This window comes from Podarcis vaucheri (assembly GCF_965113315.1).
Source record: "Podarcis vaucheri genome assembly, chromosome: 11".
Classification (NCBI taxonomy): domain Eukaryota; kingdom Metazoa; phylum Chordata; class Lepidosauria; order Squamata; family Lacertidae; genus Podarcis; species Podarcis vaucheri.
In genome coordinates this window covers 16,863,215-16,889,386 of record NC_138749.1, presented here as the reverse complement: position 1 = coordinate 16,889,386, position 26,172 = coordinate 16,863,215, and the positions used below count along the sequence as shown (strand labels likewise).

The window sequence follows — 26,172 nt, the reverse complement described above, 5'->3', positions numbered from 1 at the left end:
AGAGCACCATTTCTGTTCTCATCCTGAAGCAAAGTTCTTAATCCGAGGTATTATTTCTGGGTTAGTCGTCCGTAACCTGAAGCGTATGTAACCCGAGGTACCATTGTATTCATTCAAGGTCAACCCACCCATGAGGTAAAAGGAGGCAACTGAGGCAGTATCCGCAGATCCTGATGTAGCTTTTTCTTCCCCTTGATGTAGATCAGGGGTAAGCAACCTAAGGCCCATGGGCCGGATGCGGCCCAATCGCCTTCTCAATCCGGCCCAGCGTGTTTTTACATGAGGAGAATGTGTGCTTTTATTTAAAATGCATCTCTGAGTTATTTGTGGGGCATAGGAATTCGTTCATTTTTTCCTTCAAAATATAGTCCGGCCCACCACATGGTCTGAGGGACAGTGGACCGGCCCACGGCTGAAAAAGGTTGCTGACCCCTGATGTAGCTCTTCCCTCACCTGGTGTGAGGGAATGGGGGCGCCATTTTGGGGTCTGCCTCAGGTGCCAAAATGTCCTGGGCGTGTGTGTGTGTGTGTTCACGTTCGTCCAAAAAAAGAGAGTATACTGCACATTCGCTTTCCTTCACGAGGTGCTCCTCACCATAAAAAAAAGTTTTAAAAAGCGACTCCAACAGAAGATACAGAAACAAAAACACGCTCCCCCTTCCTGAGGGCTAGCGCGGGGAAGAGTTTACCTCAGAGTTTACCTCCGCTGCCTCTGAGCCGCCGACTGACTGACCGACTTAACTTCCTCTCCGCCCCCGCCCCCCATCTTTCTCTTTCCGGCGCCTCCAGAGTCTTCCTCCTCCTCCTCCTCCTCCTGCCACATCCTCCGCCGCCGCTATAGCTGCTGGCGCGTCAGCCCGCGCCGCCATATTGGAGGAGAAGGTGCTCCTGCCGCCGCCGCTGGTGCCGCAGGGGGAGCCAGGCTGGCCCAGCTCCTTCTCCCCCGCTCCCTTCCCTCCCTTTCCCCTCCCTGAGCGCTTCGGGCCACCCCAGCTCTCGCCCGGAGTGGGGGAAGCGGAGAGAGCGAGCGAGAGCGGCAGGGAGGCCGCAGCCCCAGCCTTTCCAGCAGGGTCCTCCTCCCGGGGCCCCCCGCCGCCGCCATGACTTCCCTGACCCAGCGAAACTCGGGCCTAGTGCAGCGCCGGACCGAGGCCTCTCGCAGCGCCGCCGCGGCCGACAAAGAGCGGGCGTCCGGGGGCGGCGGCGGCGGCGGGGGTGGCGGAGGAGGCGCGGAGGAAGAAGGCCGGCGGGACGAGCAGGGCGACGACGAGAAGGGCGACTCCAAGGAAACGCGCCTCACGCTCATGGAGGAAGTGCTGCTGCTGGGCCTCAAGGACCGAGAGGTGCGGGGCCCGCAGCCTGGCGAGCGGGGAAAGGTGGCGGGGTGGGCCCGGGAAGGTGGGGTGGGGTGTCTGTGAGGTTAGGAGGGGACATGAAAGGCCTTCCCCCCCCAGGGTTTCCCTTGTGTATGTCGGGCTGGGGGCGGGATTATGAGGCCAAAGTGAGGGGTGGTGTCGGTCGAGGGGCCTGGAGGTTGCTACGGGGGTTAGTGGATGTCTGAGGGGGAGGGGCTCCTTGGCTGTCCGGTTGTGTTGTGTTGTGTTGTGTAGTGTAGTGTAGTGTATGCGATTAGGGGTTAAGGTAGGCGGGCGTCTCTTGACACACACAAACAAAAGTGGTTGTGCCCAGGGCTTTGCATGCTGCTTTTCAGGGCCACCCTAAAAACAAATTAAAACGAACGAGACACAAGTGTCAGGGTGGAAGTTTAAAAAAAAATAATGCCAGAAAGCTGGCAGGGAAATATAAGACACACACTCCCCAGCATGCCATGTTGTCTGCAAGGGAACCCCTTCCTCCCACCGCGTCCCCCACTGCAGCTTTCAGTCCAGTTCTCAAACTGCGATACTGTACAGTGGTACCTTGGGTTACATACACTTCAGTGGTACATACTCCGCTAACCCAGAAATAGTGCTTCAGGTTAAGAACTTTGCTTCAGGATGAGAACAGAAATTGCGCGGCGGCAGCAGGAGGCCCCATTAGCTAAAGTGGTGCTTCAGGTTAAGAACAGTTTCAGGTTAAGAACGGACCTCCGGAACGAATTAAGTACTTAACCCAAGGTACCACTGTATATGGCAATAAATCAGATATGAGAAATACAGAAGAAGAAGAAGAAGAATCTTGCGAGAAGAACAGGATATGAAGATGGAATAGAATTTGAAAGTGGGCATCAGCCACCACCTCCTACCCACGTACTGGGACATGCTAGTTGAGTGCTCATAGTTTTATGCTAAGTCTTTCCAGGTATAACTTATCAGGTATGACTGAAACTGAGGCAGCTAATGGTTTTAAGATTAGATGTAAAGGGGGGTTAGGTGGGGGTATCAGTAAAACTGGAGGAGGACATTCTGGTGAAAAGCTTTTGCATTTGACAGAAGGGCTTAATGGGGCAAGAGAAACAGCAAAGTTGCATTGAAACCCCTCAGTAGAAGTTGGCTTAGGGGCATCAAGTTTCTTAAGAGCAGAGGTCCATGTAGTTGGACTTTCTCAGACGGGAATACTGTTAATAGCTGGGTTTTTTGAACATTTATGTTTTGGAACCGTGTACTGGCTTAGTTGGTATGCTGCATTCTAAGCTAGTGCAGTAAATTGAAACAACTGGGCCATAACAGTCGTCTGAGAATTTCTTATACAGTGGTACCTCTGGTTGCGAATGGGATCCGTTCCGGAGCCCCGTTCGCAACATGAGCAGAACGCAACCTGTGTCTGCACATGCGCAGGTTGCAATTCACCACTTCTGCACATGCACGTGGCGTCATGTTGAGCATGCGCGGGCGACGAAACCCGGAAGTAACCTGTTCCGTTACTTCTGGGTCGCCGCAGGGCGTATCCTGAAAGAACGTAACCTGAACCGAACGTAACAAGTGGTATAACTGTAGTGTTCCAGCTGCAGTTCATATGGCTATTTAGGAATTTTAAAAAACACCTTTTGCAAAGTTAAAATGTACTTCTTTTCCAGAAAAACACATGACTCACAGGGTATGCTTATAAACATTTTACATCATTTAAGAAACAAACTTGGATAGGCAGAATGGGTTGGTTGACATGCTACAGGCTTATTAGTGAGTGTAGTAATATCTTGAGCAAGATACTCTCTTTAGGATACCTAGTAGAGGAAAAGTTTGTAAACCTTTGCTGCAGATTGTAAGGTGCTATTTCAGAATTTTGCAAAGTAATGGAGCTCTGGTTGATGTTATGGGTACATTTGGCCGAGAAAGGGAATGCTTTTATCAAATGCATGGGTAATTTTTTTAATGTGTAGAATAAAACTTACTGCCTTTTTCATGATAGTTGTTGGCTTCTATTTTGACCCCACAGTGTATTTGCATGGGCTTACATAAAGGATCATGCTCTCATGCACTCTTTCCCAGAGTTCTTTAATCTTTGGAAAAGTCATCCACTTGTAGCTTGGCCGCTGTACATTACCCTATACTTCATCTCCAGGCTTTTGGGGGTTTCTGCTGTAGTTTTTATTAAGTTATAATGAAAAACATGTTACAGGCTCATTAGAGTTTAGACTAGAGTTTTTAGGTTGGGTTATCTAAACTGTGGGTGGGAGGCATATGCAAGCTAAGGAGGTGTTTCCAGTTGTCAAAGCATAATTTGATGACTGGATCCAGCCATTGCAAACTTCTCTAATAAGCAAGATTGTTGTGGTTGGTTGATGTATTCTGAGTTTCAGTTAACAATAATGATTGTAGTCCAGTCCTCAAAGTACTGTTTGTTCTGATGAATTTCTGATAATAGATGTCAGTCCTTTGTGGTTTGCTTCCGAATTTTGGAACAAATACTGTACTTATTTTGCAATATGAAGTCAAGCTTTATTGTCATTAGTTATTACTTATTTGCAGACTATTTTGACAGTGCAAGCATATGTGTACAGTTCATATAAGGCACCCATAGCATCTTGAGATTTATAAATTCATTTTTATTTGTTTCTATAATGTCTTATGCAAGGTATTAATCTTCTGTTTTTTCAGATTTCTTGTAATTGAGGGAAGCCACAAAGGGGTGTGTTCAGAGAGAGAATGTTAAAAAGTGAGATATAGAGACAATATGTAGGTCTTCTGCTGAACTAGGCCCTTTAAGCTTCATGGCTAAGAGGCAACCTTCTATTAACCATCTTTCAGCTGCCCTAAGCTCCTCACTCCTAATATGTATGGCCTAAATCATAGGTAAATAGCCCAATACTGTATGAGCTAAACAAAGATAAACCTGCAGCTTGAGCCAAGCACATTCTTTAGGCCTTCCCCATGCCATATTGTGATTGAAATGAAGCTCTTCCAGAAATGAAAGCTTTATATGAACTAAATAATCTCCAGTGAGTTGCATCTTCAGCAGTGGGATATCACAGTCCCCCGTCTGACTTATGTACTGTAGGCTTGTAATACTAATTTCTGTTGGATAAAGTCCAGTAACACCTTGGGGATTTTTGAAGGCAAGCTTTCCATCTTTGAAGAACTGCTAGTCTATTATTTCTTAAAAGATGGTACAATGAGACACCAGTTGTGGCACTTTGTAGGCATCAGGTCCTTATCCTAGTGAAAGTGAATTTACAGTTTGCAGGAAACTGATGGCATTCTTTGGAGCGCATGAGAGATGCACAGTGAAGGGTATGTAATTCTTTTCTGCTGCTCACATACGAACCCTTTGGTTCATTAACACTTGGCTAAATGTTGCAGCTGTACTAATAGTGAACAGTATATTAATGACAAGAAGTAACCCCTTCTTGCTGGAATAAAATAACCCTAAGGAATGTCAAAGCAAAGTAAAAGTAAAAAAGCCTTCTGTTTTGTTACTATCTCTATTAAAAGTAAAACTGACTGATTTGAATAACACAAATGCCTTTGTGTTAAATGCTTTAATTTGTTTATTGTTGAAAGCAAAGCTTTAACAAAGGTGATGATGAATAATGTGCACAAAACCTTAGACACAGAAACTTGGTGTGGAGGTGAATTTACCTGGAATACAGAAAGTTACAGCTTAGCCATCTATTAGCGATTCAAAGATTTCCTTACAGGTCACAGCCATAAATTCCTTCTACTGCTGAGCAGAAGGAGGAAACCTTTTTGCAGCTCCTAGTCATTGTAATGTGCTATCATGTGTTAGTCTGCACTGACCCCCGTGAAGATTGAACCAGTTTTTCCTCTTTCCAGCAAGAAATATATCTTTGCAGTATCTCTTAACTGCAGCAACTACTGTGTAAACCAAAGCATAAGATCAGATTCATAGATTCATCATTCATTGATTCATCAAGGATATGAAAGAATTGCACTGCTCTTCTTGCTGTTATACACAACCTTTTTATTCGGCTTCCATTGTCAAAAGAATGAACAGTGAAAATATATAAAGCAAAATATTTTGCTTGTTATAATGGTATGGGGAGAGAATTGTTTTGGAGAAGAAAGTAGCACAACTTTCAATAGAAGGACACTGTCCCAAAAATGACAGAAGGAGTACTACTACTTTGCATCCAGATAATGTGTTCTTCAAACACCAAATTTGTAGGCGTTGGATTAAAACTAATAAATTGGATCAGGCAAGTTGGGGGGAGTGTCTTTCTGATAGCTGCTTCCCTCAGAGTAAGGTGGTTCTTAGATAACTGTGCTTTCAGCTGAAAGGGACAAACACTACAATATTGCAGGGTGGTGGGGGTTGCTAACTATTATTATTTATAGTGATATCTGTATGCATACAAAATAATTGTGACAGGTCCTTCCTTACTCCAAGGGGCTTATTACAGGAAGTATAGACAGGATACAATAGAGGAATAATACATGATTACTTTAGTTACACATGCTTTGGTTTAGTTATAGTAGGGCATCCAGGACTGGGGCAAGGGTGTGTGTGAGTGACCATGATGAATTATATATTGCTTAATTGTCAAAGTGGCTTCTAGGCAGATTACAAGTATAAAATCAATTGCAAAAAAAATCTGTACACATAAATAAAATACACAATAAAATATTTTTTATCAAAACAGTAAAATAAACACCCATAATTTAAATGTACACTAAAATAAGTCCTTTAAAGAGTTAAAACAAAAATTAAAACAGTTAAAGCCGGAGGTTCAAGTAAGGAGATCAGGGGAATGCTTGTTTAAACAAGTGTGTCTTCAGTACTCTGTGGAATGCCAATACTGATGGGGCCTTTTGTTTTTCAGCAGGGAGCTCATTCTACAATACTGGTGCCTGAAGTGAAAATGTTTACCTCTGTGTTGCCACATACCAATAAGCATCAGGTCATAGCAAAAACTAACTGAGTTTCATTGTTGATCTTAATGCGCTTATCTAAAGGCTTCCTAGAAATGATGAGTTTTGGAGAAGGATTTAAAGGAGATAAAGGTGGCTGCACAGAGACATTCTTTCTGGAAGGCAGTTTGAGACAAGAGGCAGCAAAGAAAACTGGACAGAGTCATTTCAGGGATCAGGAGACCTTTGGATGCTGAGGGAGGTGGATCTCGTGAGCGAAGGTCACAGGCAGGGATGTGTTGGGAAATAAACACAGAGAGATAAGAATAGGCAGAGTGGGGGCATGAAGGGTTTTGAAGGAGCTTGTAAAGCATCTGTGATTTGGACAGGAAGCCAGTGGAGAAGAGGAATTGCATCTCAGAGTGAGGGAAGAGGGGTATTATTTTCACAGCAAAGTGCTGAATAGATATGACAATGGGAGGCCTGAGGGAAGAAAAATCATGATTGTGTGTGAGAGAGAGAGAGAGAAGTTTTAGTATTTGAATAATTTTAGTGTAGTTTTGACTCAAGTTGGGAGCTTGAAAGTTGTTCTTCAACTTGTTACTCAGATACACTTTGCTTCCATAATTTGTATTTGCCTTATTTTTGCTCATGAAGCATGTCTGTGTAGCTGTGTAATCAAAGTGTGTTTTTAGTTTATGACTCATGGTAAGTCAAGAGAGCTAAACCACAAACCCAGGTTCGGATGACACACTAAACTATACTGTAACTTAGCATAGGACAGGAGCAAAACGATTGGGGAGAAGCAAAACCCCTGTGTTATCCTTCCTGGAAGCCTGAGCGCTTGCATGGTTGTGCTAAGTAATGGTTTGGGTTAGTGTGGCATGTGAACCAGGCATTTGTGTCAAAAATGAACTCCAGTGAGCTCAGTGGGGCTTTATTCCCAGAAAGTGCATCAGGTTGTAGCCTTAGTGCATGCATTTGTCCTACATTTAATAAACAATCAAAGTACAGTACACTGTTAATTTAGTGTGCTGTATAAATATTTATATTTATTTTCTTACATTATATCAGCTTTCTTCCACCATGAAACTCATAGAATCATAGAGTTGGAAGAGACCACAAGGGCCATCGAGTCCAACCCCCTGCCAAGCAGGAAACACCATCAGAGCACTCCTGACATATGGTTGTCAAGCCTCTGCTTAAAGACCTCCAAAGAAGGAGACTCCACCACACTCCCTGGCAGCAAATTCCACTGTCGAACAGCTCTTACTGTCAGGAAGTTTTTCCTAATGTTTAGGTGGAATCTTCTTTCTTGTAGTTTGGATCCATTGCTCCGTGTCCGCTTCTCCGGAGCAGCAGAAAACAACCTTTCTCCCTCCTCTATGTGACATCCTTTTATATATTTGAACATGGCTATCATATCACCCCTTAACCTCCTCTTCTCCAGGCTAAACATGCCCAGCTCCCTTAGCCGTTCCTCATAAGGCATCGTTTCCAGGCCTTTGACCATTCTGGTTGCCCTCCTCTGGACACGTTCCAGTTTGTCAGTGTCCTTCTTGAATTGTGGTGCCCAGAACTGGACACAGTACTCCAGGTGTGGTCTGACCAGAGCAGAATACAGTGGCACTATTACTTCCCTTGATCTAGATGCTATACTCCTATTGATGCAGCCCAGAATTGCATTGGCTTTTTTAGCTGCCGCGTCACACTGTTGGCTCATGTCAAGTTTGTGGTCAACCAAGACTCCTAGATCCTTTTCACATGTACTGCTCTCAAGCCAGGTGTCACCCATCTTGTATTTGTGCCTCTCATTTTTTTTGCCCAAGTGCAATACTTTACATTTCTCCCTGTTAAAATTCATCTTGTTTATTTTTGCCCAGTTCTCTAATCTGTCAAGGTCGTTTTGAAGTGTGATCCTGTCCTCTGGGGTGTTAGCCACCCCTCCCAGTTTGGTGTCATCTGCAAATTTGATCAGGATGCCCTTGAGTCCATCATCCAAGTCGTTGATAAAGATGTTGAATAAGACCGGGCCCAAGACAGAACCCTGTGGCACCCCACTAGTCACTCTTCTCCAGGATGAAGAGGAACCATTGATGAGCACCCTTTGGGTTCGGTCAGTCAGCCAGTTACAAATCCACTGAGTGGTAGCATAGTCAAGACCGCATTTTACCAGCTTCTTTACAAGAATATCATGGGGCACCTTGTCAAATGCCTTGCTGAAATCAAGGTAGGCTACATCCACTGCGTTCCCTTCATCTACCAGGCTTGTAATTCTGTCAAAAAACGAGATGAGGTTAGTCTGACATGACTTATTTTTCAGAAATCCATGCTGACTATTGGTGATCACAGCATTCCTTTCTAGGTGCTCACAGACTGTTTGCTTAATGATCTGCTCCAGAATCTTCCCTGCTATTGATGTCAGACTGACTGGGCGGTAATTATTTGGGTCCTCTCTTTTCCCCTTTTTGAAAATAGGGACAACATTTGCCCTCCTCCAGTCTGCCGGGACTTCGCCTGTTCTCCAGGAATTCTCAAAGATGACTGCCAGTGGTTCTGAGATCACATCTGCCAGTTCTTTTAATACTCTTGGATGCAGTTCATCTGGCCCTGGAGACTTGAATACATCTAAACTAGCCAAATATTCTTGTACTATCTCCTTAGTTATTCTGGGCTGTGTTTCCTTTGCTGAATCATTTGCTCCAAATTCTTCAGGTCGGACATTGTTTTCTTTATCGGAGAAGACTGAGGCAAAGAAGGCATTGAGGAGTTCAGCCCTTTCTGTGTCCCCTGTTTGCATTTCACCATCTTCTCCTCTGAGCGACCCCATTGTTTCTTTGTTCTTCCTTTTGCTACGAACATACCCATAAAAGCCTTTTTTGTTGCTTTTAACCTCTCTAGCAAGCCTGAGTTCATTCTGTGCTTTAGCTTTTCTGACTTTGTGTCTACACGTGCTGGCTATTTGTTTGAATTCCTCTTTGGTGGTTTCCCCCCTTTTCCATTTTTTGTACACATCCTTTTTTAATCTTAATTCAGTTAAAAGTTCTTTAGATAGCCACCCTGGCTTCTTTAGGCACCTTCCATGTTTCCGTCTCATTGGTATTGCCTGACGTTGTGCTTTTAGTTTCTCCCTCTTAACAAACTCCCAGCCATCATGAACTCCCTTTCCTTTTAGTATTGTTGTCCATGGGATCTCACCCAGCACTTCCCTAAGTTTTATGAAGTCGGCTTTCTTAAAGTCAAGAAATTGAGTCCTAGTATGCTTGGCTGCTCCTTTCCGCTGTATAGTAAACTTCAGAAGAGCATGATCACTCGCGCCTAATGATCCTTCCACTTCTACCCCACTAACCAGGTCATCAACATTGGTTAGGACCAGATCTAAAATGGCTGTTCCTCTTGTTGCTTCTCCCACTTTCTGGACAATGAAGTTGTCTGCAAGGCCAGTGAGGAATCTGTTTGACCTTATGCTCTTGGCTGAGTTTGACGTCATGATGGCATACATATAATTACTAAGTGTTCACTCAGCGATAGCTCAGAAGTTCCTCCAACAAACAGAAGTATTTAAACTGAAATATTTGAGTTGGTGACTGTTTGTTCCTCAGATTAATATTCACTTTTATTTTGCTTACTTCTTGGGCTGTGACATTTCCTTTCTCATCGTTTTTAGGTTGTCTTCATGTAAATTAAGACTACGATGCAGGCAGCTAATTTTGCAGTTCATGTAATTCTGCTGGTTGCGATATCATTCCTAGCATACTGAATTCTCCGAGTTAAGACAGTCCTAATGTGGTGAGAAGATTCTGTGGCAAAGAAGCCACCACTTCCTAAGCCGCCCTGATAGCTCATGCCAGTCAGGGCAAAAGATGGAGGGTGGATTCCACTCCCTGTCATGGCTCTTTAAAAATTCCCCTTCCTGCTCCACCATTGACTTTAGTGAGAGAGATAACAACTACAGTGACTTTACTGAGAGAGATAAGCAGCTCCAGGGTTGTGTCTGGGCAATGAGGGGACTTTGGATTCAGTGGATCTTTCCCCTGCCTACCACCATAATATTCTTAAGAGGGCCTCTTCTCCAGTCTTCAGAGAGTAGCTGGAAGTGGGGAGGCAGAAAAAGGTCCTCCTTTCTTTCCACACCACAGTTTTAATCTGAAATCTTAGGTGCAGTACTTCGCCCAGAGCTCAGAAACTGCTCGCACTAATGAAATTGATTGTCTAAAAATGCACCTAGAACAATGGGAGTTTTGAACACTGCCTGCAGACCTCTCTCTGTGTTGGTGAAAGTGGTGGTCCACAACATCTGATAGCCTCTCAGCTGTTCAATTTGTGGAGCTTCTACAAGTATATGCCTCACATATACTTGTAGTTTTGTATTGTAAAATCAGTAGGAAATACATCTCCCTTTGCACCTCTTCTGTGGAGGGTTAGGGATGCCCCCAGAACAGATTTAGGGTGCACACAAGGTAGTTGCACAAGCAGAAATCCTTACATTGATGAGATAATTGTCTTAGCAGTGCATTGGATTCTACTGTGAGTTAACAGGAACTTTTTCATTAATACTTGTGTTTTTGTCATTATGATTGCCTATACTTTAGGTATAAACATCTTTCTTTGTTTTAAACTTCCAACATAGAGCTTTCTGACCTGTCTTAATTTAGAGTCAGATGTGCAGAGTCTTAATTGAGCATAGAGGTTTGTTGTACCTGTGGATTTAGGTAAAAGATTCATCTTTTTGTACAGTGGTACCTCGCAAGACGAACGCCTCGCAGCGCGTCTTCCCCACTGTCCTCGGACCTCCTCCGAAGCCGGGCGGTGGGGCAGGAACGCCTCCTCCCGCCGCCGCCGGGCTTCGGAACGCTGCTCCGAAGCCGGGCGGTGGGGCGGGAACATCTTCTGAAGGCAGGCGGGGGGCGAAAGTCTTTGTCCCCCCTGCCTGCCTTCCCAGGGGCTTTTAAATCGCCCCGCCCGCATTTTAAGATCGCCCGGACAGCGGAGAAGTCCTCCGCTGTCCCGGGGTTTTTTAAAATGCTGGGGGTGGGAAGAAAAGCCCTTGTCCCCCCCCCCCCAGCCTTCAGAAGAGGTCCGGGGACAGACTGTCCCCGGACCTGGTCTGAAGGCGGTTTCCCTAGGAACGCATTAATTGATTTTCAATGCATTCCTATGGGAAACCGTGCATCGCAAGACGAAAAACTCGCAAGACGAAGAGACTTGCGGAACGAATTAATTTCGTCTTGCGAGGCACCACTGTAATTAGAAATTTATGCTGTGCTTGCTGCCTGAGGATGCTGCACTGTACCTATCATCAATAAAAAATAACCTAGCAGGTAGACTAAATTTGTAACTAATAAACTAATAAACATTTTAAAAACCACAATAGTTTGCAAAATCTTTCTTTGGACTACAAGGTAAATTTGGAGTGGGATGGCTGGGTTAGAGGCTAAGTTGAATGAAGCATAGATATGGCTCTTAGCATTCTCCAGTAGGCTACATGCATCCCAGCCATACAAAAGTCGGTTTTTTTACACACACACACACACACACACACACACACACACACACACCCCCCATTCAGACAAGCAAGAGGCATCACAATTCAAGAACACATTCCATTCACAAAAAAGGCAGTCAAGGAGGGTACTGAGCAGCCCCAGTGAAATTCAAAAACTTTCACATCTACCTTATGTTGGGAAAATTCTCTTTTATTTTGACAGCATATTTGAAGGTGTACACGCACTGCTTCCAGAGTATTTTAATGTTTTGGTTTGAAAAGCAGGCATTTTGAAATGATAAAATGTTATTTTGTGGAAAGAGGAAAAGATGTGTTAAAAATTCCTTGGCCAGCATTGTAAGGATAATGTTAGAGCTAGTTTGATAGTGTTTATTTTATTGGTTTAAATTTCCTTCAACCAGAATAAAGTATTTCAGCATGTGAAGTTTTGTGGCTTTAACTGCAAATTCTTGTGAAGCAAGAAGTATACCTGTTTCGAAGCATCTTTGTTTTTCCTGAACTTGTGACTCCTGCAACTATTTACCACAGATCCATAGAATTGTAGAGTAGGAAGGGACCCCAAGGGTCATCTAGTCCAACCCCCTGCAATGCATAATCCTAAACCTGGTAAAATGAACCATTTGAAACAAGTATATTTTGAGATGTCTGGTCCAGGTCACATGTAACTCTCAGCCAAACCATGACTTAGCACAAAGAAACAAAAGTATGGATTCTCAGAGCAAAGCTTTCAGCTGCTGCACTCCTGCCACGCTTCACAGGGCTAAGCCATGGGTTGAGTTGGAATTACATGTGAACTGAAAATAAAAGTCTGTTTTCCAGCTCTTAGAAAATAGACCCACTTCATTCAAACTAGACTGCCTAAATTGAAAGAAATCAATATTTTAACATTTTGGAGTAAAGTTCAAAATCTCTGTAAAGATGAATCACATTTCATGAAAGCTTGTTAGAAAGCTTTTATCACTATACTTTAGAAGTCAAAAGGGGGGGGGGGAGCTTGGATATGTTCTTCAGTATTTAGTTTATTCTTAAATTCTTTAGCTATTTTGGAGCATGTCAAGAGGGCAGATTTCTTTTTCTTCTTTTTGTCTGAAAGTGTTATAATGAATATTATTTATTTTTACATGGATAAAAGAAAACTTACAGAGACTTCTTTCCCATCAGGGTTATACATCATTTTGGAATGACTGCATTTCCTCTGGGCTGCGTGGCTGCATGTTAATTGAATTAGCACTGAGAGGGCGTCTTCACCTGGAGGCATTTGGAATGAGACGCAAAAGTTTGTTAACTAGAAAGGTAAGAATCGGAGGGTGAAATGACATGAAGGTCTTAAAAATTATATCCCATACAATTCTTCAAACTGTACCAAGCCTTTTACATACTCAATTCAGTATTTGTAAAGAGATGGCAAGAACGCTTGTATCTAATCAATTTTAAGTTCCTTAAGCCACATATCTAATATTAAACATGTAGTGCTTATGCAATTTGTTGAATCCAGGGCCTACTATGGAGATGAATCAGTCTATGTTGCTCTTTGCGGTTGATTTTGTTGGCATTATGTGAAGGCAATTTATTTTTTCTGAGGAGATCTTGTGATGAAAAAATGCTGTTGTACGCGCAGTCTGCCCTGTCAATATTATCTTTTGCTCACCTTTTTAAAAAGCATGTTTTGAAAGGTTTCCACACTACCTCGCTGTTAAGAATTGCGTCTTTGTGTAAGTAGACAGTTACTGCTTATGTTCAGCTGCATTTAGTTATGATTATCTTGAAATGGATCTGCTCCCTTCCCCATAGAGCTTCCAAGATTCTTTGGTGTGCCAGAAATGCAGGAATGTTCCTTGAAATACCACGGTTATATAATAGCTTGCTTGACTATTTCTAGAATATTTTACATAGGTGATTTTAAGGAGAGTCAGACCTGAAAGCTACGTTATTTATTGGCCATAATTGTGGCGAGTTGGAGTTTAAGGAAGGAGGTTGTGAGAGAGGAATTGTCACGAACTTTGGAGGAGTTTGGGGAGGAGGAATGTCTGGTGAACGTATTTGAGGTTTTTTAAAAATATATATATAGATATTTTGTGGGTTTGGGGAGAGCTTTTTTAAGTCATGATTTTTTTTAGCTTTTGGGGAGAGGTGTTTTGAGGCATCATCACCTTCCCCAGGTGCTGACAAACCCAAAACCCAAGAAGCAGCGACTGGTTCCACACTAGAGCAGAAACTGAAAGTGCTGGACTGTTTACAAGAGGGCATGGGTGTGCTGTGGCACACAGGTTTGGGGTTTGGCAGGAATGTGTAGGAATGTGTCCAGCATCCATGCCATCAAGATCTGGGAGAAGGAGATCTGGGCAGCATCATCTGCCAGCACACCTGCAACTGCCAAGGTTGCCAGCCATGTGCTGGTTTTTTAAAGGGTTTTCCTAGGGTTTTCAGAGGTTTAAAGGGTGTTTGCAGGTTTTTCCAGTGGGTGCCTCAATTATACGCAATATCACGTATGCATGTGGTGCCTCAGAACATATCCCCATGTAAAATTGGGGGGGGGGGGTTGTATAATCTCCTTGTTTGGTTTCCAAATTATTTTTTATTGTTTGTAGGTACTGAAAGCTTTTTCCAAAATAACTACTAACATGCCGTAACCTTGTACTAAATTGGGGTCACCATGAAGAGAAGACATTTGCTTAAAATGATGTATTATGCTTTTTAAAAAGCTTCCGCCAGCATATTTTAATTTTGTGCTAATCAGTGGAGTTGCTCATACATAGTAGCAAAGTGCATATTATTGGACCACATATACCAAATAAATAATATGTATCTAGGTATATTAAAGCTGATACTACAAGAGTTTGGGTGGCATCCAGTGTTAGTCATATGCCGCATACATCTGTTGAAATCAATGGACAATTAACATTCACTAATTTAAATGGGTCTGCACTGAGCATGTTTTAGTTGGATTATCCTCCTATGTTTTATGCTTAGGCCATTCTTTAGAAACCAAGTTTCTATTGAACCTCTGACTGGCTTTTATTCTATGCATTCTGGCTGATGTGTTCTTCCATCTGATGGTATAAATTTCCCTCAGTGTTGTGAAGGACTTAATAAACATTCATTAGCCAGGCCGTAATAGCCAGATACTGGCTTCCCAGAAGAATTGGAGCTCAAGCAGTGAGAGCACAGATCTAATGAGAGAATTAGCATTTCTAGGCTCCAAATAATGACGTCTATTAAATTTAGTATTTTGGCATTTTTTGTTGCTGTCCCCCATAATATAAATTTATAGTGAGCTTGATTGTTGTCAAATAAAATGTCTGTTAAAGGAATTATTTCATCATCAAAAAAAATTTAACAGACATTTAATGTGGCTTTTATTGGAATTATTGCTTCTGAGAAGCATGCTAATTATCTCTATGACTACAAAGCGTGTGTTTAGGAATGGATTATTGTTTATTGACAGATTGTCCTCTCTTAAGTATTATGTATAGGGGGCCAGGGAACAGAAGACATTCCAGACAAATCTCCATAACTTTGTTTGCTGTCCATATGCAAGGGACTTTAGGGTGGCAGGGAGATTATTATTTTTCTCCTGTCAAGGGAGGTGATATGTGTTCATATCTGCATCACCTACAGCCTTTTAGGGAACTAGAACATTATGGTGAAAAAGGGTGACAGTGGTAACTTATACAGGTTGATAATCCTAGCTCAGAGCATTCTAATGAATAAAAATAACAGTAAAAATATAATGAATCTATTCGGTTGATTTTTCATTTGTTGCCTGGATATTGTGTGTAGCTCTCTTATGTCTCTCCATTGGCACTGTTTTTCCCTCTGCAGCAGCTTTGGAAGTTCTAGTACTTAAATTGGAGAGCTCTCTTATCTCTCTGTATTTATTTTTTCTGGGCATTTTTTGAGGTAAATGTGACTCCATATGCCCTGTATGCCGTGGTTTCAGGTTGCAACAGAAAGTAGTATGCTATTAATATAATGTGTTCTTCATGAAGCAACTATTTGTCTAAATAAAAAAGGATTCTAATGTACCTAGAGGGAATGGTTTGGGACTTTTATTTCTTGGTTGACTTGAATGGGGTGGTATATATGGAGCATTGCCTTCCGATGGATTCAGATGTTTTCCTTTTCAAAAGCAAGATACTTGGTTTGGTTTCCGAAAAACAATGACATTGGTTCAAGAAATGGGAATATTCCAACACTGAGCCTCAAGATATAAAAAGTAGTACTGAGACACACTTTTTCTCCACTTGGTGCTTAAAAAGTTAAAAGCAAAAGTTTGAGGTGATGGAGTGAACTCTTATATTTCCTATCAGGTGATCTGCAAATCAGATGCTCCTACAGGGGATGTTCTACTTGATGAAGCTCTGAAGCACATTAAGGAGACACAGCCTCCTGAAACAGTGCAGAACTGGATAGAGCTGCTTAGTGGTAAGATAAATCTTTGGAAATTCACATTGTTTAATGTTTAACAAACTTTTGGGCCGCCATGCATCACTGGTTTTAAGGAGCGAGTTTTCAAGCATAGGGCTTGATAAGTTCCTTATCAAGTGATGCCTTCTGTCCAAATTATGAGTAACAACTTTGGGTGCTGTGAAGATCACATTTAAACACGTGTTCCGTCGAATAAATTTGGGGATGGCAGTGTTGGAATGGTGGAAGGAAATAGTTAATACTCTTGCTATCTCTGGAGTAGAATTAAGCTGCCGTCTAGCAGCATACAGGATCACTAGGTTTAGATTCAGCAGTGGGAGGGTGTGGGAGATTTGGTCAGTGTTAATTACTTCATGAAATCTTAACACACAAGTTTAGTCAGGTGAATTGCGCCTTTTGTATTTTGACTACTTTGATCACAGTATGTATGTACTTGGCTCTTATTTCCCACTCTTCGTTCTTTTTATACTAATATTCTTCCATCTTCATTAAATATCCTATGTCTGCAGCATGTTGATTAGTAGTAATGTTCATGTGGTCAAGTTAGTTCCAGTGAATTTAGTGGGGCTTACTCCCTGGTGAATGAATTTAGGATTGCATATTTATATCTTGGTGACACATTCCTGTGTTCCCTCCTGCTTTGGCTGTTCAGCAGTAGAGAGGAAGAACAGAGAGACTAATGAAAATGAGAGAAACCTGGAGCTTTTCTGGCAGAGGCAATGTTTATGGTTTTCAAGAAAATCAGATTCTGTTCTTGAAGTTCATTTCTTAAATTAAGTAATTTTTGCAATACAGCCGACATTGTAATAGTCATTCAGAGAGGTGAGGTGAGCACTGAATGAGTCTCTTGTTGAAATCTGAATCCAGACATGAACTGTTGTCTAGCAGTTACCATATTTTTCTGTGTATAAGACTAGTTTTTCCCCCTAAAAAATAATGTCAAAAATTAGGGGGCATTCCCCCCCCCCATTTTCTTAAATCTGAGTTCCCAAAAATAGGGGGCGTCTTATAGACGGAAAAATACGGTAATACGGTATTTTGTGCTGTTTTAACTGTTTTAGTTACTTTTATTTTATTTTGTATATCACCTTGAGATATGCTATGCAAAAGGTAATTCGTAAATAATTTGCTTCCTCAACCCTTCCAACCATAAAAGGGGGTTAGTACAATTGTAGATAATACTAGCAAAATAGTCTAGCTGAGATCAGTGAGAGAATTCTTGTAAGCACTTAGGGAAAACTTTGCACAATTCTGGTTCCAAAATTAGAGTATTTGGAGATGTGAATGGAAGAGAGCCAGAAAAGAAGATGAGGCACTGATATTTGTGTGGGAATTTGGGGTGGGGGTGGAGCAGAGAAGCTGCCTGGGAACAAAAAGAGAAGCAGCGATTGGTACGAGGTCCCCTACCCCTGACTCCTGGAAACTATTTGCAGTTCCCTGGTGGTTTCTACTGAACACTAGGCTCTATACATTTCCAAATGTACTCTGTGGGTGTGTTGTGCTTTTAGTTTTAAAACCTGCAATGCCTTTGTGCAGAATTTTGAATCATATTTCCATACTTGCATTCCTTTGTGTGTGACAAACCCCCGAATCATTATGCTAGAAGCATTACTGCAAATGGAAATGTCATCCTAATTCCCACTGAAGTTCTCACTCAAGGAAAAAATAAATTTTGGTCTGTACCACTTTAGACAGGGGTTAGGGATCTCATGATTGAATGTTCTCCCTGCAATCCCCTCCATGTATAAATGTAGAATATCAGGGAGAAGGATTCTAGCCCAGGCTTCTCCCTGGCACACTGTCTTTCTGTGAGCAGGAATTGATTTATGTATATAGAGTAGCCATACCCACAGTCTGAAGTGGTACAGACCAGGTATGGGCTTACCGCCTTGATAGGAACTAAACTTGGACTCTCATTCAGTTGCATGTGGTTCCTTCCTAGCATCAGCACGCTGGCAGCAACTTCTTGGGTTGGTTTCCTTTTCAAAGTCCATCTGCTTTGTGACATGCTTTGACCCTCTTTGGTCAGCAACGTCAGCAGACTTCAGCCTCAGGGTGGGACTGGTACTCGCAGTGGGCAATAATGGCCTTTCATAATGAATTCTGCTTTTGCAGAATATTATTTATTTATTTATTTATTTCCCATGGTCTCGGAATGGGTTACAATAAAAAAATTACAATATAAAAGAACTTTAATTAAAACTGTAACAGCACTAAGAATACAGCAGAAAGGACAACATTCACTTAATCTTAATCCATCATCCCCAAAGCCACAGAGGGGTGCTTTAACCAGCTGACAGAAAGCGTACTGCACTATACCTCATACAGGAGCAGCTGGCGGGGGAGACATTACATCACAGAGAAAGTCTTCTCAGCATGCCACCACCCCTCATATTCCACGGGGTGCTGGTACTGTTAACAGGGGTGACATGTTGGCTAAACATGTTCAGTCTTAAAGCAAACTAATATGATATTTGATAAAATATCCTGATAGCTTTATGTACCATCGCTTCTGCATATCATAAGAAAGTGAGTCCTGTAAAACATTTACACAAATCTCCGAAGAGTTACAATTTCTGAATGCAAAATATTTGTCTGAATTGCTTGTTCACAGTTCCTTGTAGTTAGGAGGTTTGGTCACAAGGTGTCGCCAAGCTACTGTGGAAAATCAAAATGGATAAAAAAAATCTATTTTCAATGTTCACTTTATTTTTGCTGGAGCAAATATGCATTTCCTTCATTGCTTGTCTTAGGGTTCACAACACCTTGAGCCAATGCATGCCCTATGTCTTCTCTTATAGCACACAGTATATTGGGGGACATTTTAGAAATGTTTTGTTCATGAGACTAATTTGGTTGGAGGTTTTCATTTGGTTGGTGACTTTTTCTACAGTGTCTCTTTTAGCAGGTGCAGGTAGTGTCACTTAATAGAAATGAAATTTTATTGTTGGCACCCTTTTACCTCGATAGACAATGGAGTGTACCTCTGGGGGTGAAGACAAACCACTGGAGAATTACAGCACCTGCTGTGGGTGCAGAGATTAGTAACTCGTAACTGCTGCCTCCTCCATTGTTTCTATTGCATTAGCCAGTACCAAAATTACTTCTCCAGGACACAAGCCTGGGCAATGTGTATGGAGGTCCTGGGCTCCCCAGATGGCAAGACTCCCTCTTGCCCTTTCTGATGTGGTCCAAAGGAAAGCAGAGCAATGTGTTTGGCACCAGCTTGACTGCAGAAGTTGCTGGAAGAGAGCACACAAGGAGCCCCCAACTGTCTTAGGGTCTCACTCTGGATTTGTAAAGGGTTTATTTCTTAGCCTTTTCTTCTCTTAAAGGTGTCCCACAAGGCAGCAAGTATGGATTTTTCTTTCGGGTTTACTTCTGAAGCCTTTTTCATGAATGTGTATAGTTGCAAGACAGTGAAGGATCAGAGTTCTCTTTCTCCCAGCCCCATCTGTTCCTTAGTTCCCTCTACAGCATGTGCAGTAAATGCCTTTTAGGGCTGTGCAATAAATCACCATACCATTGAATACCCGTTTTAAAATAACATTGTGATAAGCGTTTCAACAAGGCAATATACCCAGTGAACAAAAGGATCAGCTTTCCAGGGAGTAGTTCAGCTGAAGGATACTTTACAGGTACTCTGCAAAACATTTGCAGGCATGGTGTCTCCAGCTTTGCTCTCACCGTCCACCACCACAGGGAGCCTTGTCAAGGCCCTCTGCTGCTGCAGGGAAGCGCAGCGCACCCTCCACTGCTGCGGGGAGGTACGGCGGGACCTCTGCCACTGTAGATATGTATTGCGATATATCAAAATATCGTTATAATTAGCTGGTGATATATCGTGGTGTTTTCATCAGATATTGCCCAGCCCTACTGCCTTCTTGACTGTTGGACCCACTGTTGGTCTCATCTGTTCAATCTGCTGAAGCATATCTTCGCATGCAGGGGAAGTCCCTAGCTCACCAAGGGTTTGAGACCCATCGACTACCTTGACCTAGTTTAGCTGGCCGATCAAAGCTGTTTCCCGGGGTGTGGCCACTGTTGCATGCTGTCAGCTTCTAGGAAGTTGAGAGCGGAGTACGGGGTGTGAAGCAGAGGTAGACAAACTGCCCCAAAAGGAGCGTGGTGTGTCCTCCAGCAGAGGTATTAGCCATCCCTTAACACTCCATACACTTCAGAAACATGCATAGAATAAACTTCAAATGAAGATTCTATCCTTAATGAACTCCGATAAGACAGATACCAGTTTATTTCAGAAGCTAGCAAGTATTTCGAATGTTAGGAGACTGTTGTTTTTCCATTTTGTTTTTCATTCTAGTTTTGATAAACAGGCAACTGCCCTTCACCGTTTTCTTCAACTTTCATAATAAAGCTTTTTTAAATATTTGGTGAATATTCCAAAGTTTTGATTCCCTCCACCCCCCTTTAGATGGTCACCATATTTGTCTCAACACAGCTCACTGTAAGCAGACATGGTACAAATTGACTGCCTTGTGCAGAAAGTTTTTCTTGACATTAGAATAGGTGACAAACTTCAGGGAAAATTATTTCATCCTGCGGGAAATTTTTGAGGTTTATTTGGGGAATAGTTTAGGGAGTCATTCCTTGTTAGCTAGTTTAGAAGCATGGAACTCTTCATCCAAAGTATTATTTGCAAGCTGCTCTGTGGATCATCTTAGCAGCTGGTCAGTAAGTGAAACATTCTTTCTCTACCTAACGTGGCAATTAATACTGCATTTTTGCCTCTGTTGCTGTGTTACTGTGTCCTGTTTTGTCTAATGAGAAGCATTTACCCTTGCTAACCAACAGAATACCAGCAAAACATTCAGGGGCTTGTTTGTTCTTTTGCCTTATTTTAGGTGAGACATGGAATCCATTAAAATTGCACTACCAGTTACGAAACGTACGTGAACGATTAGCCAAAAACCTGGTGGAAAAGGGGGTTTTGACTACAGAGAAACAGAACTTTCTCCTCTTTGACATGACCACACACCCTCTCACCAACAACAACATTAAGCAGCGCCTCATCAAGAAAGTTCAAGAAGCTGTTCTTGACAGATGGGTGAATGACCCCCACCGCATGGACAAGCGCTTGCTGGCTCTCATTTACTTAGCCCATGCATCAGATGTCCTTGAGAACGCTTTTGCCCCCCTTTTGGATGAGCAGTATGACCTAGCCACAAAGAGAGTGCGGCAGCTCCTGGATTTAGACCCTGAAGTCGAATGTATGAAGGCCAACACAAATGAGGTCCTGTGGGCTGTAGTAGCAGCCTTCACAAAATAACTGCAATCAGACTGCTCAAGTGTTCTTTTCCCCATTTCATGTCAATCAGTTTATCTTCTATTGACGATTCATGTTTTCTGTCATCTTGTACCTCTCTTCATATGATGAAAATCAGCTCTTGTTCAAGCTTTTGTTCATGGGAACGGTAGGTGGTGTGTTCTGTTTCTCCGTGTGTGTGTGTGTGTCTACTACAGGATTCTGCTGGTTCAAGAGAGCTTCCTGCTCTTCAACATGCTTGACGGCCACATTGACATTTTGTTTCGTATCCGGTCTAAGTTACTGTGTCTAGGTTTTTATTGTACCCCTCTTTTTTCCACTGGGATGGTTTCACGCAGAAAGCACATCCCAGGAGGGAATCAAGCATCTGGTTTCAAGTTGATCCAACTGTATCATCTGCCTCAGCAAAGTGCAGCATTTTATCCTTGGCTAAAATCACGAAGGCATGTTGGAATCGCCCGAAGTCAGCCTTTTGGAGTGCAGTTGAACAGGTTCCGTTAAATCACTGAGGGTTATTTTGGAACCTCGCACAGAATCCTGCTGAAATGGAGTGGTGATTGGTGCCACAACAAAACCTAGTAGATTGCCCCTTTCTTCCTAGACATACATGTGGAAGTGCTCAAACAATTTCTAAAGCAGAAATATCCCCAGATCGACTCAATAAATAGTTCAGCCATCTCGTGCATTTTGCTGTTCATGTAACTCTTTATTGAGTTTTTGTTTGTTTACTTTAAAAATAACTGAATCCTAAGGCTAGTATCAAAAAGTCTGGTTGTTTTGCAAAGGGGTGGGATACATTCCAGTGTGGTCTGTATATAGAATTGTATATTAACACTCAAGCACATTTTAGTAAATTTCCAAATCTGACTTAGTTGTGCATCTGGCTTTCTATCATTTGCTTTCAGCCACTGCCTCTTGGTGGAAAGATGGGCCTCCTATAAAAAAAAGGTGTGCATGTGTGCGTGCCTGACCTTTCCTTCTATGGAGTTTGTGCCATCCAGGTACATTCTTCTTGTATGTTGCCTTTATAACATTTGTTGTATGATGAGAACATTTTATCATTCCCCCCCCCCCTTTTTTTGGAAGAGGCTTGTGATGAGTACAGTTCTTGGTTGCAGACTTCAATTTCTGTTTGTACACAAGTTAAAATTGTGTCTCATGCCATTAATCAACTTAACACTTAAACAAAAATCAGTTGTCAATCTTAACAAGTGTTGCATGTAAATTGTTAGCAGGTAATTACTACAGTTCAACCAATTACGACTTCTGTAGTAGGAAGCTCTACTATGTTTTAATTTTTATATACAATTATGCTGATTAGCACATTATTGTAAAATATATAAACTGGCTTTTTAAAGTTTATTACCTCTTTACCATTGCTTGTTCTAGCTCCATTCACAATGTAAATATTATGCATTGAACAAATAAAAGACTGACCTTTTTGTTTTGAATAACAGAACACACTAATAGTGGAGCAGGTATGTAGAAATTTTTGGTTAACATTGAAAGCAGAAATTACTAGATGGCGTTTAACTGTAGTTGAAATTTAAAGGGATCCCCAATCTGTATACTAGCTTTTTACCTACAGTAAATAAACGATTATCTTGAAAGTGCCTGAAACAGAGCAAGCATGTAATTTTGCATTTTGTGTTCCTAATTGTGAAAAGCACCGTGATGTATGATGTAACTGTGAATTCTGATTACAGTGGTACCTCTGGTTGCGAACGGGATCCGTTCTGGAGCCCTGTTCGCAATCTGAAAGGAACACAACCCGCATATGCGCATGCACGGGTCAGGATTCTCCGCTTCTGCGCATGCGTGTGATGTTATTTTGTGCTGATGCGCGAGTGGCAAAACCCGGAAGTAACCCTTTCCGGTACTTCCGGGTCGCCGTGGGACGCAACCTGAAAAAGCGTATTATGAAGCAAACGTAACAAGAGGTATGACTGTAGTACACTTGAGGACAGATTTTCTCACTACCAGGAAAGCCTGTAAGTAGTGTGATGCTCATGTCTGCTTATATGAGCTTTCGTAGTGATCAGACCATGGCACTTCTACAAGGGAGGACATGATCACATCTATACCTGCGCCAAAGATCAAATCCAGTGTGGGGCCTGCTTGATGTGTGGGGCCCAAAACAAACTGGGAAAGCCCTAGTGTTGCCATGGAGTACAGCAGGACCAGAGCCTGTGAGGAGGGGGCGGCATCAGCATGGACGTTGAAGTCCCCCAAAACCAGTAAGTTAGGAAACTCCAAAGCCTAGCAGTCCAAACCAGAGATGAAGATGAAGGCAAAAGTTAGCTCTCTATTCTGAGATTTTTTTCAGCCCTCTATGGTTTAGCAATGTTGAAGGAAAGATCTGGAGTGATCTTGTGATTGGCACATAATAAAGTTTCTTTTGCTTCTGCAGATACTGGGACATGAGAAGAAGAAGAAAAGTATCTTCCCTCCCTGCCCTCCTGAGAGGGATTAGATCACAATCATATCTAGGATTTCCCCCCAGCCCTTCTTTCTATTGTACAAATTTTGTGAGATACTGTGGAAGTGGGGTTACAGATTTGACATCTTTGTGTATTGTGGGTATCTAAACCTAAATGATTTAAACACACACACGAACGAACGAACGAACTCATCTCTGGCAGAACTAGACACACAATGCCTTTGAGTTCTCTTTTTTGATAACAAGATTTATGGAGAGTCAGTTAGGACAAAGTATTGTTTCAGACGTAATCCAAATGATGAAGAAACTATACTAACTATCCAAATAATGATTTATGTTCCAAACAGATAAAACATGATTTGTGCAGTTTTCCACCTCTCTTGCCTTGCCTTACCTAATTTTCAGGTGCTACATGCCTCTGAAACTCTGGGTTGTTTGGGATTTAATGTAAAACCATAATTTGCCCAAATTGGTTTGCAACTCAATGTTGCATTGTAGCTTCAAATCCTGGTTTGGCAGCCACTCAGAATCCATGGTTTGGCATTAATTCTAAGGAACCATCTTAAAAATGTGTGAACCACTATGTTAGTGGAATGCTGGAGTAGAAGAAAATACAAATCACATGGAATACTGGCAGGGAAAGTTGTACACTGTGGCTTCTGGAAGTTGTGTGCTGATTCCTAGCGTTGCAACACTTAGGAGGCATACTGTTTGCTTTCTAAAGCTTATCTTTCCAACCATGTGGGCCAGAAATCTGTTTTCTTACAGTTACATACATCTGAGTTAGACACTAGGTCTCATGGCAGAGTTCACATTCTGAAATTCATTATAAGATGGCGATGAAATAACCAATTGCTTATGAATGCTGACATATCTGAAGCAAGCCTTGAGAGAAACAGTTCATTTGGGAAAGCTAAGAATAGTTTATGGGAGTTTCTGCTTTTAGTGGTTTTTCAGACTGAGGTCAGTACTATAGATGAAAGTTTAGAAGTGTGTGATAAGTGCTTGGCATTACTGTGACTGGCAGGTTTTGAGTTCTGCTTTGCATTCTTCATTGCACTGTCTTTGGAGTCCAGGAACGCCGCCAAAATCTTTGAAACGCCTTTCTCTTTAAGTGCCAAGGGTACTTAAAGATTTCAGGAAATATGCCAAGGCGTGATGTCGGGGGAAAGTCCTGATAGTAAGTGTTGACAACATTATCCTTATTGAGACTGCCCATGGGGTTGTTTTCCCACATAGTCTTGCAAAATGTCAGGCACCAGAAAGCCCTGGCCTTTATCACATCTGCTAGAATAAGCATCGCTCCCTGCATTCATCACATGCCTGATGGTAAGCTAGGTGCAAATGGAGCCTGGGAGGGTAGCACATTTTCTTTTCTGGGAGACCATTTCACAGTGAATAAATCACAGCCGGAAGAGTGACACCTTGCTATATTTTCCCCTTTGTGTTTTGTTTTTTTAATCTGTTCTTTGATAAAGTTAGTGAGAGGGAAAAGATCAGAGTTGAAATGAACCATATACCTATTTGTCCTAGCCACTTGGTTCACATAACAACCATTCCTAACCCACCCACCACCTATGAAAGCTATGCAGTTTGTGCTACAAACAAAATGTAGCATCACAGAAAATGCTTGCAGAGTGATCCACATGATTCATGCAAATGCTGTAGGTGGAGGCACCAGCTCAGTAAACTAGATGATGTGAATCACTTTGAACGCTTGAAAGTTTTCATGTATTAATAAGTAAGCATAAATACAGACTATAATTTTTAAAAATTGAGGGTTTGAATTTTAAGCGAATTCTTGTGCCCTGCCCAGAGATTGATATGAATTTATTTAGGGATGGCATTCCAGAGATACTGGGCAAACAGTCTTCACGAAAAGGTCCCTGCCCCAGTACTCGCCAACCTAACCGATTTCACTGGTAGATAGAGCTGAGTGATACGATGTTGAAAACCAGGTGATAATATCACTACTAAACATCGCAATATCACAATGTTTGAAATAAGGATGGAGCTATGTAGAGGCATTGGCTGGCTTCACGGTTTCCCCCACATCTTTATTTTTGCATAGTGTGCACACACACGAACACCTCATGATTTTCAGTATATTGCCCGGTCAAAAATTAAGAAACCAATAACATGATACGGACTTCAAACCAGTTTTGAATGATATATTGATATATTGCCCAGCCCTACTGGTGTACTTCAGCTAGACCTCAAGTACAATGGGAAGATAGGTATAAGTGTAGGCAGTTCCTTGGATAAG

The 26,172-nt window shown here is 42.2% G+C and overlaps 1 protein-coding gene across 1 annotated transcript; it reads left to right on the top strand.

The window, feature by feature from the left end:
• The first annotated feature begins 888 nt into the window (after positions 1-888).
• Positions 889-23,090, top strand: GOLPH3 (golgi phosphoprotein 3). Its single transcript, XM_082242202.1, has 4 exons — positions 889-1,343; positions 12,916-13,047; positions 16,065-16,179; positions 21,045-23,090. The coding sequence occupies exons 1-4, from the start codon at positions 1,101-1,103 to the stop codon at positions 21,467-21,469; spliced, it is 915 nt and encodes a 304-aa protein (XP_082098328.1). The 5' UTR covers positions 889-1,100; the 3' UTR covers positions 21,470-23,090.
• Positions 23,091-26,172: the final 3,082 nt, after the last annotated feature.

What these genes read in the sequence shown, in the direction of transcription:
- GOLPH3 (XM_082242202.1), top strand. Translation starts at nt 1,101, where the DNA reads ATGACTTCCCTGACCCAGCGAAACTCGGGCCTAGTGCAGCGCCGGACC. An exon ending in TGGGCCTCAAGGACCGAGAG is followed by an intron (nt 1,344 to 12,915) that starts GTGCGGGGCCCG and finishes CTTTCCCATCAG; the next exon opens with GGTTATACATCATTTTGGAA. An exon ending in AAAGTTTGTTAACTAGAAAG is followed by an intron (nt 13,048 to 16,064) that starts GTAAGAATCGGA and finishes ATTTCCTATCAG; the next exon opens with GTGATCTGCAAATCAGATGC.